The sequence below is a fragment of the Globicephala melas genome, chromosome 19, assembly GCF_963455315.2.
Source record: "Globicephala melas chromosome 19, mGloMel1.2, whole genome shotgun sequence".
Lineage (NCBI taxonomy): Eukaryota > Metazoa > Chordata > Mammalia > Artiodactyla > Delphinidae > Globicephala > Globicephala melas.
The window spans coordinates 11,441,494-11,456,279 of NC_083332.1; the positions used below are offsets into that span (position 1 = coordinate 11,441,494).

A 14,786-nucleotide genomic window follows, 5' to 3' on the forward strand; every position below is an offset into this window, starting at 1 on the left:
ACCGCAATAAGGGAGGAGGGCCAGAGCACCTTCTTCTGCACTGAGGCAGGAGGGAACCCTGGGGACTGTGGGGTGCTGTTCAGGAGGGGGAGATGGAGGGGGCACAAGGGGCAAGGAAGACCCCACAGTGAGCGGGGAAGCTGCAGAGGGGGTAGGAGCCCTGAGGCTCCCCTCACTGTGTGACCTCCCCCCAACACACACACTATGGTATGGCAGTTATCCAACGAGACACAGCTACACAGGTACACAAGAGACACATCACAGCCAGAGGATTCCACCAAGCATCATACTCACACAGGACCATCACCCAGACAGCACAGATGCTGTGGACACACACGGACACCACCCCACCACTCACCACCAGTTTCACAATCACATTCCATCACACACCAGCTAATACCCTCCCACACACCCTACACTACCCCATCAAACAACCCCAGGGACTCACAAACATGTAAAAATGAAACACACATAGCACACACACCTTGCGCACCCCATCACACCATAGAATCAGAGTCATAAAATGCCATGTAGATTAACACACACCCTCAAAACACAACCTCACAGATATGCACATCACGCACTCCATCAGAGCTGGCCTTAAACCACCTCACATAGAGAGCCATAACCACAAAATCCACGGACCCACAAACCAGTACACATCTACACTCAGCACCATAGCACAGGCCTCACACTGCCCCAGACACCACTTGAGGCTTTGTGAACACTGTTTCACGCAACATCACACACACTCCTCCCCAATATATCTGGGCATAAGCAAAGGCCCACAGTGCAAAATTGCCGAAGTGTTGCTAATTGTGAATGACAGACAAAAGGTGCACACAGACTCACACACAGCACAATAATTCACCGACACAGATCACACAACACCATCCCACACACCTCACACACTACACACATCATGTATCGCAGTGCTATCTCATACACCTCTGTTGTAGCTCCAAACACACCCCCCATGCCCACACCCACACACCATGCACATCCCATCTTGGTATGTATATACACACACAGATGCACAGCCAGCACCCACACCCCAGGCCTGTCACATACACACAACACCCCGTCAGCCACCCACTGGAGCCTGAGGAGTTACAGCCTCCTACCTCCACCTCTCTGCTCTACGAGGAACACTCCCAGACTCTCCCTGAGAAGGGCAGAAGGGGCAGAGAGCAGGCAAGAGCCTGTCTCTGTAGCTTTCTCAGAATGTGGGTATCCTCCCCACCTATGGGAGTGGGGATGTGGGGGACAGGCAAGGGGCACAGAGTAAGCCTGGTGTATAGCAGGTGAGAGGGGAAGGTTAAGGACCTGGTCACCGAAATGTGTGAAAGGGTGAAGGCCAGAGGGAGACACACAAACTGAGAAAGACAAGAGTCAGAGATTCGAAGCCACAGAAAGATGGGCATGGACAGGGAAACTGGGCCAGAGAGTAAAAGGGGGCAGGGAGGTGGGTTCCTTGGCTTCCCCCAGCACCCAGAGCCTCAGCCCAATCCTGTACTCTGACCCATCCCCATCCCTCCCCGCTGTCCCTTGTTGCCATGGTAATAGGGAGGCCGCATTTGCAGCAAAGGAGGCTGGGCTTGCAGACCTGGCTTGTCTCCATGGAGACTGGGGAAGGGGGGAGGCCACATCTTCTAGCCCTGGTAGTTGTCCCCTACAACTCTGCCCCCTTCCAGAGGGAGGGAGGGAAGGAGGGAGAACCTGTCAACATATTATCTTTTCCCCCTCCACCTTGTCCTACAGGGATGGGCTTGGACCATGGGAGGGAGATTGGGGTGACAGAGAAGCCTGGGGATGTCAGGATCCCAGGAGATTCTCGGCTTTCTCTCCTCCTGCTTTCCAGCTGGACTGGGGGAGACCCCGGTCCCCCACACCACATCCCAGACACAGGCTCACGTCCCGCCCTCATGCACTCCTCAGCCTGGTGAGACTGATGACTGTGCACCGTGTTCCCAGCGCGAGGCTTTGCAGAAGTTGGGTGAGGGGGGAGGGAAGATTTACGAAGGTCACAGGGATGGATGGGGACAAGAGAACTCGGCAAGAGAGATGGAGGGAGAGACTAAGAGAAGAAATGGACGCACAGAGTTCAGAACCAGAGAGAGGAAAATAGGAACAATAAAACAGAAACACCAACAAAGACAGAGAGATGGGCAAAGACAGAAATGAGAAAACAGGCGTAAGAGGCAGATAAACAGAATTACTTAGTGAAGATGACAGTGACACGCAGGGACATAGAAAGCTAGGCAGACACGTTTGGCACACTGGGGAGACTTAGAGATAAAGACTGGGGAGACAGAGCAGAAATGGGGGTGGGGGAGACTCAGAAATGGGGAAAGACCCCAGAGGAGATCTGCTTGGTACTGGAACAGAGAGGGAGACAGACCAGAAATGTCTGCAATCATATTCTAGTCACCTTGACAGACTGACAGTCCCGCCCAAGGGCAGAGACATTGATTAGTCTGTGAGAGATGTGGAAACGAGAGACCTTGAGACACAAGCTCATCCCCACACCTGTCTGGGCACACACGGCAAGGGTCTGAGACACAGAAGAGGTCAGATGGAGACTGGGGGCGCTGTGTGCCAGGCGGGGTCCCCCGAAGTGTGGCCTGCCCAAACACTGAGAAGGCAGGCAGGTCCTGCAAGGGAGACAGGGCAATGCTGCGCTCCAGGACCGCCAAGCCCAGCAGGCCGGTGCTGAACGGACAGCTCCCGAGCTCTGGGCCCCCTGCCCGAGGGGCGGGGCCCAGCCTCGCTCCTTTCCCTCGCTTGCTCCCTCTCTCGGTCTAGCGTTCCTCACTGCTCGGGCCCCCTACCGTCCTCATCTAGTTTTCTACAGCTTCTTGTCTCACCTGTCTCTGTTCCACCTCAGTCTCTGCTTCTCTCAGCCCCAACTCCCCGGGTCTGTTATTAATATCCCTGTTTTCTCTGTCTCCACCTCGTCCCCTTCTCCATTCTGTCTCACCCTTCTCCCACCTCATCATGGTATGTCTCCCTGTGTCTCCCCCTTTGCCCTATTTCTCCATCTCTCTCTGAGCCCCCCCATAGTCTCTCCCCATCTCTACCCCATCTCTGTCTCTTCCCTTTCTGTCTCTCCGCCATCCTCTCCCCATCTCTTTCTTTCTCTCCACCTCTCCATCTCTCCCCCTTCCACTTGGCCTCGTTTTGGTTTTGGCTGTGTGACCTTCACTTGTCCTTTCTCAGCTGCAGTTTCCACAGAAACCTCCAGTGGGGCGGGGGAGGGCGTGGACAGAAAGCAGACCTACCCTTCTCCCCGCTCAACCAGCCGTCAGCCTACCCCGCCCCACCTCCTCCCTCCCCCCGACTGGGATTTCTCACTTCCTCTCTTGGGGCTGAGGAGGTACGTTCTCAGCAGAAACACAGGGTCACAGTCACACAGCTGAAGGTGGGTTCACGGATGTACACACATACACACATGCACATGACTACAAAGTCATGACAAATTACCCTGGCCCAGGCACACACTTACCACCATACGGGCCACCCAGGCACCACCACACTGAACTGTTCACTCACCCTCCCCTCCCCCAGCCCCATCTGGTTTCTGTCTATGTCTCCTTTTCCTGGTGTCTCCGCCTCTCCAGATCCCTGTATCTCTCTCCATCTGTCTCAGGGTCTCTGTCGCAGCCTCCTTCTGTCCTGAGAGAAGGTCAGTGGAGAAGGGCCAGCTGCCCGGACCTGGGCTGACCTGCTGTCTGTGGGCAGGGCGGAGAATCGAGAGAGTGCAGGAGTGACTATCCAGTCTGTGGTTCTCAGCAGACTCCCTGGAGGGGGGAGCCCAAGCCTTCAGTGCCCTCGCACCCCTAGGAAATGAGACCCGGGTATCCCCAGTTTTGGGGTTTTGTTCTTTTTTTATTCCAACGGGGACTGGGGTGTGGCAGGGGGAGGGATGGGGGCCCAACTGACCCCCTCCCTGTGGGGGTCTCATAGAAATTCCGAGGTTTCTCCCCAAAAAAAAGAGAGAAAGAGAAGAGTCGAGGGGCACCAGGGGACACCCATCTGCCCAGAGGCCTCCCACTTCTCCAGAAGTGGGGAGGGCTGCGTTAAGTCTTGGGGAGCCCGAGCAGTCCCAGGATGGGGTTCTCCCCACGAACTGCTTTCCGCTTCCGGGAACAGCCCCTGCAGTCCTCGGCCCCTGGAGTCCTCGGTTCCTGCGCTCCTCTTGTTCGCAGTGGGGGACGGAGTGCGGGCGTCCGCGGCACCCTCTGGCGAGTCCACTAGGGGGCGCAGGCAGGTTCCGGAGCCGAGCCTCAGACTTCACCGGGAACCAAAGGCAAAATCGCGGCGTCCGGCGCGCGGGGGCACAAGTCCCGTCCCTCGCCCACCAGGGAAGCGAGGGCGGCCGGGGCCTGGGGCGAGCCCAGTCCCTGCGGTCAGTCCGGGCGCCCGCCCGGCCCCGCCCATGATCACTCGTGCTCGGCCAGCTCGCGGGGGCCGGCGGGGCCGGGCCGGGACCGGGGCGGGCTGGTGGCTTCAGCGGGGGCGCCCAGGCCACGCGAGGGCGCGCCGGCTCCGGAGGCCCGCAGCGCCTGGATGCGCCGGCACTCCTGACAGACACGCACGTGGGTGCAAGGGGTGGGGGCGGGGGGCCGGGCCCCGCCGGGCGGTCCCGGGTCGTCCAGGAGGCGCTGGGGGCCCCCGTGCGCGCTGCCAGCATCGCCCGCGCCGGCGGAGTAGAGCTTGCCGTTGCTGAGGCGCATCTCGCGGACGGCGCGTAGCGACAGCAGGGCCCGGCTTGGGCCTCCCGGGCGCCGGCGCCGGCGAGAACGCGACGTCTTGCGGCAGGACACCGCGTGCCGCAGCTCCTGCAGCATCTCCTGGCACACCGACACCTGGGGGCGGCGCGGGGCGCGGTGGTCACTGCCTGCGACCTCCTTGCCGCCGCCCCTCGCCGCTCCTTTCCCCTCTGGTCCTCTCGGAAACCTCCACACCCTCCTGCTCTCCCCGCCCCACCTCTGTGTTCACCTCTCTTTCTCTTTCCTGCAAGCCCTTTCACCTCCTCTCTTCCACCCTTTCCTCATTTCCCATTCTCTTCCCTCATAGTTCCCTTATTTCCCCGTGCTCTTCCTGTCTCGTCTCTCCACCTCTCAACTCCTGTCTCTCCTCCACTTCTCGCTCCCTTCTCCATTCTTCTTTGGATTTGTTCTTAAATCTGCCCTTCACCTCCGATCCACGCTCCTCTCTTCCTACTCCTTCCTCTTGCCTTTTCACTCGAAAGTTTATAACTGCTTCTAGTCCTTCCCTCGTACTCGTTCTCCATCCTCGGCCACTGATTCATGCACGCACTATTGCCAGACGTATTTGCTGACCGCCTACTGTGTTCCAGGCACTGTTTCAGGCACTGGAGATACAGCAGAGAACAAAACAGACAGAAGTCCCTGCCCTCACGGAGGTTATATTGTGCAGAGACAAAACATAAATATGTAAATATAAGTTGTATGTTAGATGGTGATGAGTGCTTTGGAGAAATATTAAATTGGGAAAATAGGTGGGGGTGTGGGTGGGGAGTGATGCTGAATTTTGAGATGGGCCCTTAGGGGAGACTCATTGAGAAGAGGAACTGCAAGTAGACAAACGCAGTGCAGGATGAGCTGCGTGGGGCCTGGCAGGAGGGAAGGCAGACCGTTCAGCTGGTTACAGGTGTGAGGTGCTGGAGGAATGTGGAGCAGGTCAGGGTGGCCAAGGCGCGGTGGGCAAAGGGGAGAGGGAGGAGGTGAGGTCAGGGGAGCAACGGGGGCCGGCTTGTGTAAGGCCCAGAGGCCACGGTAAGGGTTTGGCTTTTACTCTGAGCCAGACGGGAGCCACTGGAGAGTTTTAAGCATAGGACTGCTGTGCTTTCACAGGATCACTCTGGAGCTGTGCAGAGAACAGACTGTAGGGAGGCCAAGGGCAAGAGCAGGGGGCCCACTAGGAAGCTGCTACGGTCACCAGAGATCAGATAGAGGGCGTGAGAAAGAGGGAGGAGTGAAGGGTGACTCCACATATTTTGGCCTGAGCAACTGGAATGATGGCATTGCCTGACGGGTGGGCAGGAGCTCTGTGTTGGCCACATGACGTCACGCACTACCTGGTGGACATCCACGGGGAGATGTCAAGTGTGGAGCTGAATTTACAAACCGTGGGTTCAGGGAGAGGCCCCTGTAAGGGATACACATTTGAGGGTTATGGTAGGCAGCCTCCAAGATCCTGCCCCTGGGGTGTTCACACCCTTGTGTAGTCCCCTTTGCCTTTGTATGAGGTTCACTCTGTGACCAACAGAATAAGGCTAGGTCAGCTGACATTTTGGCTTCTTCCTGACTCTCTCTTGCATCACTCGCTCTGGGGAAACTCAGCTGCCACGGCGTGAGGACACTCAAGCGGCCCTATGGAGAAGTCCCTGTGTGAGGAACCGAGGCCTCCTGCCAACTGCTATGTGAATGAGTGTATTTTTATTCTCTCTATCTTAGGATGTTTTGACATCTGAAACATCTTGCTAGCCAGGGAGAGACTGCCCTCCCAGAGCTAGCCAATTGTTAGGGATAGCAAAGGGCTGGGAACCTGCCTTTCACATGAAAACCAACCAATCCTGAGTCTATACACACCCTTTATCTGACTCTCACACATCAAGCCAATATTTCCCCTGCCCTAAATCAACCCAGGGCCGGGTACCAGACAATTAGAGACCACCCCTCTAGTCCAGAGCCTGCTGACAGTACGCACACTGCCCAGTCCTAAGCCGTTTCCTTAGCTGCCTTGCCCTTCTCATGGAAACCCCAATAAAGGCTCTGCCCTAGGTTTCTCTCTCCCTTCTTCTGCCTCCTGACCAAATCTGGTGCTTTCCTTGTGGCCCTATGTGGCGTGGTAGGCCCCCTCCTGTCAGGTAATGTAAGTAATAATTTCTTCTTTCACTGGCATTGGCCTCTTCTGCTCAGTCACTTCCATAAATTAAAACCCCACAGGTACATTTTGAGACAGTGAGCCATCCTGGAAGTGGATCCTCCAGCCCCAGTCGAGCCTCCAGACAACAGCAGCCCCAGCCAACATCATGACCATGACCTTACCAGAGACACTGGGCATCCAGAACCACCCAGCTAAGCTGCTCCCAGATTCCTGACCTATGGACACTGTGAACTGATAGAAGTTTGCTGTTTTAAGTTGCTAAATTGCGGGATAATTTGCTACATGGCAAAAGATAAATAATACAGGAGTCATCAGCATACAGATGGTCTTACAAACCATTTGGCTGGATGGGATCACCAAGAGAAGGGAGAAAGAGAAGAGAAGAAGTCCAAGGATCGAGCCCTAGGGCGCCCCAACAGAACAGTGCCCGAGAGGTAGGAATAAATGAGGCAGGAGCAGGGAAGAGAGCATTGTGAGGAGACAGTGATCGGCTGTGCTGAAGCCCATGGCTGCCTCACGATGATGAGGCCAGAGACTCAGGCGCTGGATTTCAGATGCGGAGGTCGCTGGTGGCAAGATTGGCTTCAGAAGAGAGGTGGGGACAGGAGCTGGATGGGAGTGTGTCCAAGAAGGAATGGGAGGACAGAAACTGGAAACAGCAGAGGGACACACCCTGTCAAGGCTACAACAGAAGGGGAGAAATGGGGTGGTGACTAGGAGGGGAAACGGGGTCCAGAGAGGGTTCCTTGATGATGGGAGAAATGACAGCACATCTGTATGCTGCCGGGCTTGATCCAGTAGAGGGAGAAAAGCTGATGATGCCGGAGGGAAGGAGAGAACAGCTGAGGAATGTCCTTGGGAAGGCGAGAGAGGAGGAGACAGGGCGCATGCGGAGAAGCCTTAGCGAGGAGCGTGGATGTTCATCTAGAGTCACTAACGGGGCGAGTGGAGAAAGCATGAGGGTAGGTGGATGTAGAGGTGGGGCTTGGCACGCTTTCCGACTCCTCTGCTTTTCTCAGGCCAGGAGAAGCAAGGTCATGGGCTCAAAGCAAGGAGGAGAGGGGGTTGGCTGGAGGCTGGCAGAGAGAGGGAAAGGTTGGAATCGCGGAGGAGCACGGGGGCCCGCGGGGTTAGCACTGGAGTATGGCTGGGGACCACCATGCCCGCGTGTGGGCTGAGACCGGCCAGCAAGTCTGTCTTCCTGCTGTCGCATTCAGCTGCATTCTCCTTGCCCCTGTCCCTCCTCCTATTTCTTCTTGCTTTACCACCTCATTCTTTCCCCATATCCTTCTCTCTCTGCCCCTCCACACTCCTTCCCCTGCATCCTCATCTCTGCCTGCGCCCTCTTCCCCCTCTGTCCTTCCTCATGTTCGTGGACCCTCTCTACCGCCTTCCGTCTGCTCTCACCTCTTTTTTTTTTTTTTCTGGCTGCACCGCGGCTTGTGGGATCTTAGTTTTTTCCCCCATCAGCGATCGAACCTGGGCCCTCTGCAGTGACAGCGCAGAGTCCTAACCGCTGGACCGTCAGGGAGTTCCCTGCTCTCACCTCTTCATGGACCTCCTGGACCCCTGGAGTCGCTCCGATCCTCTCACGTCCCCAGCTCCCAGCCCCCCAACCCTCGCATTCTTCCAGTAACGGCTCCCAATGCCATAGTGCTCACACCCCCTGCCCCTGGGGTCCCACTTCTTCCCACACACCCTTCGCCAGCCCCCTCACCTCTTCTGACTCTGCCGACCTCCGCGTGGACCATATGAATTCCATGACTGCCACGAAGACAGCAATGATGAGGCCACAGATGAGCACGACAAAAATGCCGCCGATGTTCTCCATGCCCAAGCCTGGGGGTGGAGGGGGAGAGCCAGGGGTCGGGCTGCGTGGGCCAGGGGTGGCAAGGGGCCTTTGGGAAGGGCACGGTGTGCAGGGGTGGCTGACCTTTAGCTCGATGGTCCTCTTCCTTGGGGCACCGGCTCCCCTCCCACCACTTGCGCTTCAGGATCTCCAGCCGGTTGTTCTCCTGAAGCTGCAGAATGGCCAGTGTGATCTCATCCCGGAACGGGGAGCCTGGACCAGGCACACGGGGGGTGGATGGTCATCGGGACCCTGGAGCCCTGCCGGCCCAAGCCCCAGATGTTCCCTCCCCTCTGCAGCTGCTCTCCTCCCACCTCTGCAGCATCCCCAGCATCTTCCCTGTCCACCTTCAAATCTGACTACTGCTCACCACCTCCCCTGCAACCACCCCTGGGCCAAGCCCCCACTTGTCACATTTGTCACCGGTCCCCTCTCCCTGTGCCCCCTCCCCACTCTCTCCCCGCCAGGCTCTTCTCAACACAGCAGCCAGAGGGACAGTTTCAGAAACACAGTCAGAGATCACGCCTCTCTGGTGCTTAAAACTCTCCAACAGCTCTGTCTGCAGCTAGAAAAAAAAATCTTCAAATGTTCAACAACATTCTGCATTCACTGGTCCCACCACCTGGGGCTCCCTTAGGACCTTTGCCTCTGCCTGGAATGTTCCTTCCCTCACTTCCTCCGGACTCTGCTTACAGGGTGCCTCAGGGGCTCTTCTCTAACTCTATTTAAAATGACAGCAAGCACCCCACTCCCTGTCCATCTCTTCCCCTTATTTACTTCAGAGCAGTTGACACTGCTTGACATCACATTATAAAGCTATGTGTTTACTGTCTGTCTGCACCCCTAGTAGACGGCTGGAGGTGAGGGCTGAGCAGCTAGCTCCCCGCTGTGGCATCCCAGCACCTAGAGCAGTCCCGGCACACAGTAGGACATCAGATCTGCCAAGTGAACGAATCCCCAGCCACACCTCTCCTCTGCGTGGCCCCAACCCTGGACCACCTTTCTCCTCTCTACCCTCAGATCCTCCCCTTAAACCATCCTTGGGCCCCACACACCCCACCCATATCCTACCCTCTACTCATTTCTTCATTTACTACTATAGTTTTTGAGCATCTACCAGGTGCCAGGAACTAGGGATGCAGGCAAGTGGGGTGCTTGGTATTTATCAGGCACCTACTACGTGCCAGACCCTTGGTCCACAGAAGCGTACTTAAGTCTCACAATAATCCTGTGAGGCACGTGTTACCACCCTCATTATCTGCATGAAGCAGGTGACACTCTTGCCTGAGTCAGGGAGGAAGCTGGGATTTGAATCCAGGTTGTTGGGACTCCAGAGCCTGTCCCTCAAAGCACCAGGCTATACTGCTTCCCTGATACAGCACTGACCCTACCACAAAGATGCTAAGATTTGGGGTAATTTGTTATGTAGTCATAGCTAAGAAATGCAGTGGTCATCAGAATATAGGTGGGTTTAAAAGCCGAAATGCCAAAATTTGGTGGCAAAATTGGTGGTGACTTTCCAGCACCAAGCCCTGGAAAAGCATGTCCAAGTCTCCCTAGCAGATCCATCCATCATTCTTCCTCCCTCCCTCCTTCCCTCTCTCCCTCCCTTCCACCCATCCAGCAGCATCCATTATGTTGCTGGACCACCTGCTCTGAGCCAGGCTGTGGGTTTGGTGCAGAGAATATGAAGTAAATAAACCCAGGTCCTCACCCTCGAGGGGCCCTCGGACCAATGGGGGAAGGCAGGGAATGCGCCTCACGGTTCACGCGCACTGACTTGTGCACAGTATCACCGGGTTCTCCCAACAGCCCTCCAGGGCTGGAGCTGATCGTTCCTAGGCCTGTTCATATGCAGGTGGAGGGTGCAGAGGCTCAGGAAGGTGGCATCACCTTCCCAAGGCCACACAGCTAGGAGGCCACACACAGCACACCCAGCCTGCTCGGGAAGGGCCTGGCCTACTCCCTGGCCTGCTCACACAGCTTGGTTTCAGCTGCCTGGGGACCCACGGCCTCCCACCCCACCCCACTGCCGCCATACCCAGCGGCATGCCGATGCCGTAGCCCTTGGTGTCGAGGAGACCCCCGATCTGGGTGAGGTTGCAGTTGAGGCGCCGGTGGTACTCATTCATGGTGGACTCGAGCAGGAAGGCATAGCGGGAGTTGAGGACGCGGGCGATGCCCTCCTCTGTGCTCTTGACAAACACACTGGGCTGCTTCGACTGCATGTAGTTCCACATACGCTGGTACGTCTGGTACCGTGAATTCTGGACAGAGGGCGCATGAGGGAAAGACGGGTGAGGGTCTTTCCACTCCTGCCTTTCCCCTGAGCCCTGTCCCCTGCCCTCTAGAAAGTCTCCCTCAACCCGAGAGAGCGGGGAGACCAGAGGAAGACAGGAAGAGCCAAAGACAGAGGAGACGCACAAGACAGACAGACTGCTCAGGGCCAGATCCAAGCCAACTCCACACCCACCAGCCCAGCAAGGACCCTGAGGACCGAAGGCTTGGGAAGACGCAGCCACAGCCTGCTCTTCAACCCTTTTTCTCTCTTCCACCCCTGGGCCTCGGCTCGGCTTGACACCAGCCCTGTCTTCCCAGTGTTCCCAGGCCTTATTCAGAGAAGCTGGGAGCAGATGCTCAACCATATACACCCAGGGCCCAGCCTGCTTCAGGGAGACCTGCGTCCAAGCCAAACAGGACAGCTTACTTCCTGCGGGCCCCGCGGGAACCTTCTGAGGAATGCACTGCCCCACCCTGCGCTGCTGTGCACAGCGGGGATCCCGAAACCAAGCCTGGGTGGCTCCGGGGGCCCCACCTGAAAGAAGGTCATGGTGGAACCAGCGTGGATGGTACCATACTCAATGTTGGTCTGGTCCGCCAGGTCGTCGGCCGACTCCACAGGCACCTCCATGCGCTGCACGGTGAGGAAGGCAGCCAGGTTGGCCGTGTAGGAGGAGATGATGATCAAGGTGAAGGCCCACCTGGGGGGGGGGGAGGGGTGAGCTACAGGCTGGAGCCGCCACTGCCCCCCTGCCCCTGTGGCCATGCGCCCCACTGGTGGTGCCCCCTCAGTGACCCCAGCATCTAGAAGGCTGACTGCTGACTAGTGGAGGGGCTGGGAGCATGGAATCTGGAGCCAGATTCCTTGGGTTTAAAATTGCTTTCAGAGGGCTTCCCTGGTGGCTCAGTGGTTAAGAATCCGCCTGCCAATGCAGGGGACACGGGTTCGAGCCCTGGCCCGGGAAGATTCCACATGCCACGGAGCAACTAAGCCTGTGCGCCACAACTACTGAGCCTGTGCTCTAGACCCCGCGAGCCACAACTCCTGAGCCCGCGTGCCACAACTACTGAAGCCCGCGCGCCTAGAGCCCGTGCTCCGCAACAAGAGAAGCCACCGCGATGAGAAGCCTGTGCACCGCAACGAAGAGTAGCCCCCGCTCGCCGCGACTAGGGAAAGCCCGCGCGCAGCAACGAAGACCCAACGCAGCCAAAAATAAATAAATTAATTAATTAAAAGAAAAGAAACGTTGATTTCCAAGGCAGAGCTGTCCTGAACCATGGCGAGCCCTTGGGTGTGGCGGCAGGAGGCTATGGCCCGTGTGGACATGAGATGAGGGGCCCAGGAGGGGAGTTCTGGCCGAGCTGCTGCTATTCAGGGAGCGGCCAAGTCCCTAGAGCACTGGCACCCACCCCCACCGCCCTACCACCGGCCCTGGCTTGCTGAATCACCAGGCCGAGGTCACATCTGGAGATTAAGAAACATCTGTTGAATGACTGAATGTGGGGGAAGACTCGGGGTGGAGACAAGAGTGAGCCTGAGGTCAAAGGGGTCAAAGGTGAGAGAGGGGACATGACTGTGGGCTTCCTGGGTGACAGCGATGGGAAGGGGCAGAGAACGCCCAGCTGGGGAAGAGGGTCCCTGACTGAGGAGCAGAAGGGATGGGCTGTAGAGGGTTGGTCACTGGTCCCCCACCTGACTGGGGGACTCGGCCAGATTTTTCACAGTGGGTCCCTTCACGCCCTCTCAGCCACCTCCTCACACATGCCTCCCTCTCGTGCCCGGCTGGAATGCGCCTCCCTCTCTTTGGCAGGCATGCCTCTGTTTGCACCTTCAGATGAAACAGCCTAGATGGTACCTCCTCAGAGGGGCCCTTCCCGAGCACCCTCATTCTCTACTGTTCTCTTTCACTGCACCCTGTTTGGTTCTTCAATAGCGCAGTTTACATACATCTGATACGTCATTATATTAAAAATGTTAATAAAGTTTAGTCGGGGTGTGTGGTAGGCAGAAGAAAGGCTTGCCTCCCAAAGATGTCTACATGCTCATCCCTGGAACTTGTGAGTATGCTCCCTCACAGGGTAAAAGGGTCTTTGCAGATATGATTAAGTTAAGAGTCTTGAGATGGGGAGATTAGCCTGGATTATCCTGTTGGGCCCATGGAATCACAAGGGCCCTTATGCGGAAGAAGGAGGTCAGAGTCAGAGAGAGAGAGATTTGAAGACGTTATGCTGTTGGCTTTGAAGTTGGAGGAAGGGGTCACAAGCCCAGGAACGCAGGCGGCTTCTAAAAGCTGGAAAAGGCAAGGAAATGGATTCTCCCCCAAAGCCTCCAGAAGAACTGGCCCTGCCAACAGCCTGATTTTAGCACAGTCATATCTATTTTGCACTTCTGACCTCCAGAACTATAAGAGAATAAATTTATGTTGTTTTTAAGCCACGAAGTTTGTGGTAATTTGTTGCAGCAGCAACAGGAAATGAATACAGGGTATAACTCCTGACATGATGCCAATTTCAAAATGTTAAAAAAAAAAAAATCATCAAGATTCAAAAGTTTAGGGATCTCCCTGGCGGTCCAGTGGTTAGGACTCCGAGCTTCTACTGCAGGGGGCACGGTTTCGATCCCTGGTCAGGGAACTAAGATCCTACATGCCATGCGGCACATCCAGAAAATTTTAAAAATTAAAGAAAAAAAAACGTAGGGGCTTCCCTGGTGGCACAGTGGTTGAGAGTCCGCCTGCCGATGCAGGGGACGCGGGTTCGTGCCCCGGTCCAGGAGGATCCCACGTGCCGCAGAGCAGCTGGTTCCATGAGCCATGGCTGCTGAGGCTGCGCGTCTGGAGTCTGTGCTCCGCAACGGGAGAGGCCACGACAGTAAGAGGCCCACATACCACCAAAAAAAAAAAAAAGAAAAGAAAAAGAACGTTTCAAAGCCCCGCTGCAACTAAGGAGCCCACGTGCTGCAACTTAGGAGCCCACATGCTGCAACTAAGGAGCTCTGGAGCCGCAACTAAGGAGTCCGCCAGGTACATCTAAGACCTGGTGCAACCAAAACAAACAAACAAAAAGTTTCAAAGCCAATGGACCAAGCAAATTGCAAACAACTGCCAGATGGTAGTTAGCCTCGCTTAGCTGGGAAAGAGAAAAACCTGCCACCGTTATGGTTAGTCCTGAACAAACAAGTTTTGAATCAAACAATATCTTCGGGACATATTCTTGGCATAAAATATGATGTCCTTGTGTTTATTTATCTGTTTATTCTCAGTTCCTTTGCCTCTTGAGGACTGATTTTCCACCTGCCTGAGTGCCTGGCACATGGAAGGGCCTGAGAAGCACCTCTTGCTGAATGACTACTGAGCATAGATCCTGACTGATGGGGAGGAGGCCCCATGCCTCAGTTTGCCCTGGAGAGGCACCCAGGGCCTACGGGGTGGGTGGCACTGGGGCGGGAGGCTGGCTCAGCCCAGCCCTGCCTCTAGCCAAATGCATGCTCTTTAGCAAACCACTTCCTCTCTCTGGGTCTCGATCTTCTAATCCATAAAACCAGAGAATATTCCTTATCCTAAGCATGCTCCTCGGCTTTCTGTGGTTCTAATGAGGAAAAGGAGCTGAGAAGAGTTATATGAACTGCAACCAAGCCCAGATGCTATTTCAAAGATAGGGTGGCAAATGTGAGTGCTTATGGAAGCCAGGCCAGAAAGTGACTGAAGGAGGACTTTCCTGGTGGCGCAGTGGTTAAGAATCT

The 14,786-nt window shown here is 56.1% G+C and overlaps 1 protein-coding gene across 2 annotated transcripts in view; it reads right to left on the reverse strand.

Moving 5' to 3' along the window:
- Window positions 1-3,873: 3,873 nt before the first annotated feature.
- Window positions 3,874-14,786, reverse strand: part of GRIK5 (glutamate ionotropic receptor kainate type subunit 5) — a 52,049-nt gene continuing 41,136 nt past the window's right edge. For both annotated transcript variants that reach the window (XM_060288417.1, XM_060288418.1), the window contains exons 16-20: window positions 11,580-11,745; window positions 10,806-11,031; window positions 8,849-8,977; window positions 8,633-8,754; window positions 3,874-4,868 (exon numbers count right to left, since the gene is read on the reverse strand). In XM_060288417.1, coding sequence (XP_060144400.1) covers window positions 4,443-4,868; window positions 8,633-8,754; window positions 8,849-8,977; window positions 10,806-11,031; window positions 11,580-11,745 — 1,069 coding nt within the window. In that variant the 3' untranslated portion in view covers window positions 3,874-4,442. The remainder of the gene's footprint in view (window positions 4,869-8,632; window positions 8,755-8,848; window positions 8,978-10,805; window positions 11,032-11,579; window positions 11,746-14,786) is intronic.